Below are 5,395 nucleotides of genomic sequence, written 5' to 3' on the forward strand. Positions count from 1 at the left end.
ACGTCTGGTCGCCCTAACGTGCCGTAGTGTGTGGGTTCGATCGGTCCTGCGACTACAATGTTCCTGTTAGCGATGAAATTGTGTAGGATTTTGCCGTTTTTGTTTGCAATCCTGCTATTCCATGCTGGGTGTTTAGCGTTTAAGTCACCAGCCATTATTATGGTTTCATTATTGTCTAGTAGCTGTGACAGGTCTGTGGTAGATATGTGTTTGTTTGGAGAGTTGTATGTGGCATAAATTTTGAGGCTGTTTGTGTTGGCTAGGTGAACTTGTAGTCCTGTGACTTCTAGGGTTGTGAGCTGGGGGGGTTTTATTTCGTTAAATCTAAGTTGTTTCCTGATGAAGATAGCTGTTCCTCCACCTCTGGCTGTTGTTCTGTCGGTTCTGAATAGGTGGTAGTTTATTAGTTTTGGGTTGTCTGATGGGCGTAGGTGAGTTTCGTTTATTAGTATTATGTCTGTGTCTATGCGTTGTATGAATTCTCTTAGTTCGTGCATTTTGTTGAGTATGCCGTTTGCATTCCAATATATTATCTGTAGTGAATTGTTGGTGTTGGTTGTGTTATTCATGAGTGAGGGTAGAGAAGATTACTTGTGCGTTTTTCATGAAGTGTTTTGTTGATTCTTGGGTGGGATTTGTCTTACTGAATGCCAGTAACATTTCGCCTAGGGCGGCTGTTATTTTGGCTGAGTTGGGTGGTTGGTTGTGGGTGGTGGGTTCTTGGTTTGTTCTTACTATGTCAGCATATGTTGCGTTTACTCGGGTAGTTGTGGGGGTTGCTGGTTTTGATGTGGGTGGCGTGTGTTTGTTTGTGTCTGTTGTGGAACTTGGGTCTCTTGTTTTCCGTGTTGTCACTTCATTGGTTGGGTGTTTAGGGCATCCCTTATAGTTTGCAGGGTGCGGGCCGTCGCAGTTTGCACATTTTGCTGGAGTTGTACGGGGTTTAGTACAGGAAGCTGTGGGGTGTTTGGCTCCACACTTCAGGCATCTGAACTCTGCCTTGCATCGGCTCTGGGCGTGTCCGTACTTTTGGCATCGGTGGCACTGTCCGGTTGATGCCCTCCTTCGAAGTGGTTCCATTTTGATGATGAGGTCGCACACTGTTCTTATATTGTATATTTCATGTTTGTCTTTATCTATCTCGATTAGTATTAGCGGCATCGGGGTTTTGTCTCCTCTATGCATTCTCGAGACTTTTATGGGTGCAAAGCCCTGTCTTGTGAGGTCTGCTTTTACTTCTTCTGTTGTTATTGATTCGACTACTCCCCTTATTACAACTTTCAAGTTTTTCTCGCTTTTTAATGCGAATGTGTGGTAAGGGATCAGTGAGTCGTCTAGTTTTTTAGTGAGGTTTCTGAAATCTGTTACTGTTTCGGGTTGTATTCGTATTCCCTCCGCTGTATTTCTTGCTGTAGAGAACTTGATCTGGCTGTGTTTCATGATATTTGCTGTCTCCGTCCATTTTTCCTTCGATCGGAGGATAACTGGAGGAATGCGTTCTTTTTTTGTGTTGGTTGATGCGTCCATTGGTGTTTCCTGTTCTCCTGTGTCCGTGACCTTTCGTCGTTTGTTTCTGTTGATTACTTCGAAGTCTTCCGTCTTGTCTTCTGAGTTTGAGTAGTGTTCTTGTGGGGTGGGTTCTGGTTGTTCAGTTTCTAAGTCAGTGGGGCCATGAGGTTCTTCGTCGTTTGGTGCTGATTGTATGAGTGTTACAGTGCCCGGATATCTGGTTTCCATTTCTGAACCTATCTTTCTGAAGAGTGTTATTAATTGTTCATAGCTAAAGTTTGTTAACGTTAGTTCCTCCATTTGGATCTGCCGGTATACTATTGTGAGTTGGTAGTGGATGGGTAATAGTAAATAGAAAATTTACTTACGGTGTCCGGATTCTCTTCCATGCACCTTCTTTAGCTGCTTCGTACAGACGATCCTAATCCACTTGTAGATGCGAGTTAATTCACACACTCTGTATACTATATATCCTATTTGACTATCGATCATCCAAATTTTTCAATGCTTCAATACACTTTAAACTTCCGACCTTGAACTGCTAAACTCCCTTGAACTGCTAAACTTAATTTCTTCCTTTTTTTTCTTCTCCCCCATATATTCTCATATCGTTAGGAGGGTGATAGCTCAGATATCAATGTGGGGAGATAGGAGCCAATCAGCGCACGGTAACTGCATTTCGCTTCTGCGATTGGTTGAGGGCTGATGTTCACTTCAATCACTGCGCCAGCATAAAAGCGGTGCGAAGCGGAAATTTTACTATCTGAGTTTATCTGAGTTTACTGTTGTACCGCAAGTTGTACCGTAAAAGATGTCAGGCCGTGGTAAAGGAGGAAAAGTGAAGGGAAAGAGCAAGACTCGTTCTAGTCGTGCCGGGCTTCAATTTCCCGTTGGTCGTATTCATCGTCTCTTACGTAAGGGTAACTATGCCGAGCGTGTAGGTGCTGGTGCTCCGGTGTATCTGGCCGCTGTGCTCGAATACTTGGCCGCTGAAGTCCTTGAATTGGCGGGAAATGCAGCTCGAGACAACAAGAAGAGTAGGATCATCCCTCGTCACCTTCAGTTGGCCATCCGTAATGATGAAGAGTTGAACCGATTGCTTTCAGGAGTGACTATTGCACAAGGTGGTGTTCTTCCTAACATCCAGGCTGTGCTTCTGCCCAAAAAGACAGAAAAGAAATCCTAAATCGGGGAACTGCTAAATACAACGGCCCTTTTCAGGGCCACCAAATTCTGATAAAGGGAGCCTGATCGTACATTTCTCAATGGGCCTTTTCAGGTCCATTAATATCTTCATAATACATAATTCTCTTAAATTAAATTAATTTTGATTTAAGTCGTAGACTTGATATTATGATATGAAGTCACTGATTTCATTGTTTTCAACGTCTGCTACATCGAGTGGCAGTGTTTACTGCCACTCGATGTAGATTGGCAATCATTTTTTGCCGGAAACCTAAATATTTATTAACCTACTGTGCCGTACATATACATATATTTGTTCCATTCATTGACTAAACAAACCGCAGTAATTTTTTTTTTCCCGAGAAATAGTCATTATTGTTGGATTACATTATTGTAATCCACCTGAAACTTATGAAAGTAACAGAGTCAATTTTCTTCGGTTACAGTTTTAAGATATAAATATTAATTAAAAATGTGATGAAACTTCCCCTGTGAGACGAAATATCAACCTTAAGGGAAATGTTTAGTCAGCGTGAAACGTAGCCTGTTAAGAGATGAGCTCATCAGTTATAATTCCGTGTACAGCGGATTTTTAGAGAACGAAGATGCACAAGTTATCGTGTTTATAAAGTGTGTGCGTATATATATATATATAGAACTTTAATGACTCCGTTCTTCTATAAACGTCAGTTTTCTTAGAGCTTAATTATGTTTCGACACACAACTACTACCGCCATTTACGACCTAAATAATGTTTTTTTTTCTTTCTTTTTTTTCAACTGATAATATCATCTTAGCTGAAAGATATTTCGACTGTGCAAATGTGTATTTTACTGGTCAGTTCAAACAAGTCTAAATTCTGCATATACTGGCTAATATCTATGATTGGAAATATACTTTGGAATTAGACAATTTCCAACCAACTGGCCACAGGATATCAGCTTATGAAATCTGGATGTTGTCAATCGGCAGTAGAAGATATTCTGACGTTTTGGTGTGTGAAATACTCCATGCTACTAGCAATTTCTTTAACTTCTTAATGCTACACTGCTGATTATTATTCCTAATAAGGGATATATATTAGGAATAATATATAGTCACAATATATAATCACATTATTACTAATTTGTCAGGATGCAAAATTTTTCAACATTGCAACATTTGTCAGGATGCCAATACGAGTTCACATTTCAGCCTTGAAGTTACTTCTAACACCCGTCTTCCTCGGTTATTTATTTTTTTATCATCAGTCACTTGGCTATGATGTTGGGATTCCGAATTCTTCCATTCCATTTAAGAGTACCAAAACCTAATCAATTTAGATTAGCTTTGTTGATATCATGTATGTTAGCAATGTGAAATTCCTCCTAATCTTCACTCTTATTTAAATTAAGGGGATATTAAATCCCACATTGTTTTAAAACCGAATAAGAAACTCAGAGATCGGAATCAGAGAGTTTCACGCCGAATATAGTAAACTATAAAAATATCGGCGAATACTAGCATGAACTAATGCAAGTACGTAGTACAATACCGGGCAACTCGTTGCAAAAGTGAGTCAAGTTCTGATCGATATACTTTGGTAATTTCCATAATGTAAAAATACACTTCCTAGGAAATGTATGCTGTTATTACATTATGGTGGGAGGTCACTACCCAGACCGGTTTCAGCCTTTTTTGAGGCTTCATTAGTGAGTAGCCAGACCAAATTAATACCAAAGGGTATAGCGAAAAGAACTAATATACTCTGCTATACGAGTTGTCCAAAAAGGTGCACCCATTAAGTTACTTAAATATAAAGAGCCAGCAGGCTTCATTTCGGCGTTATGAACACTATTTAAATTAAGGGAATATTAATTTCACTCTTATGATTTTGCTATTATCATTTTTCAACCCCTAACACATTCACCCTTGTCTTATATATGACACTCTTGATGTATTTTCACTATAGCTTGAGGCAATAGTATTCTCTCTCTTTTCTTTTTCAATAGCACTGAGAGTAATAAGCCTTTAGCTTTTCCTCCAGCTAAGATGATATTATCAGATATTTCTACGACGTAGATTATTTCAGAAATTGCAAGCAGAAGTAGTATAATTTAGATTTTTTTAACCCTCCAACTGGCAGGATATATATATATATATATATATATATATATATATATATATATATATAGTAGGTAAGATTAGGTAAGGCAAGGTCAGTATTGAGACAGGTATGATAACAGAGTATAGTGATAGTGAATATTTATAGTGCAGTGATTTTGAAGATTGTACAGAAAATTACAGACTAGGCCTAATCACGAACAGTTCGTACGATGATCTAGACTTTAAGCAACTGATTGCAATTTTCAGACATGTACGAAACCTGCTACATATCAAATAGCCAGACAGAGTAGAGATCCATCAGGTTACAGAAGTTGAATCTGAGGACTACCAACCTTCCGAACCTCTCCCCAGCACTTCTCAAGATGCTGGGGAGAAAACAACCCAGCCACAATTGGCCACTGGAAGAACCCGACGACTACCAAACGGTCAGAAGAAAAAAGCCAATGAAAAGAGACACCAGTCGAAGAACCAGAACACTAGCCAATGAACACTGGCATAAAAGAAAGAACAAGTCCTGCCAGTAATCCTGAGAGACAAACAACAGTTGTTGACAATCTCTGAGGCTATGAGAAACTCCGAGATTTGGTTCAAAACA

The 5,395-nt window shown here is 39.4% G+C and overlaps 1 protein-coding gene across 1 annotated transcript; it reads left to right on the top strand.

Moving 5' to 3' along the window:
- The first annotated feature begins 2,320 nt into the window (after window positions 1-2,320).
- LOC150092234 (histone H2A) lies at window positions 2,321-2,695 on the top strand. The gene has a single exon (XM_090415191.1). The coding sequence runs from the start codon at window positions 2,321-2,323 to the stop codon at window positions 2,693-2,695; it is 375 nt and encodes a 124-aa protein (XP_090271317.1).
- The last annotated feature ends 2,700 nt before the right edge of the window (window positions 2,696-5,395 follow it).

Source organism: Typopeltis vanoorti, unplaced genomic scaffold (assembly GCF_054136105.1).
Source record: "Typopeltis vanoorti isolate ZY-2024b unplaced genomic scaffold, IOZ_Tvanoo_1.0 HiC_scaffold_114, whole genome shotgun sequence".
NCBI lineage: Eukaryota > Metazoa > Arthropoda > Arachnida > Uropygi > Thelyphonidae > Typopeltis > Typopeltis vanoorti.

Coding starts and splice junctions, on each gene's coding strand:
- LOC150092234 (XM_090415191.1), top strand. CDS start 2,321: ATGTCAGGCCGTGGTAAAGGAGGAAAAGTGAAGGGAAAGAGCAAGACT.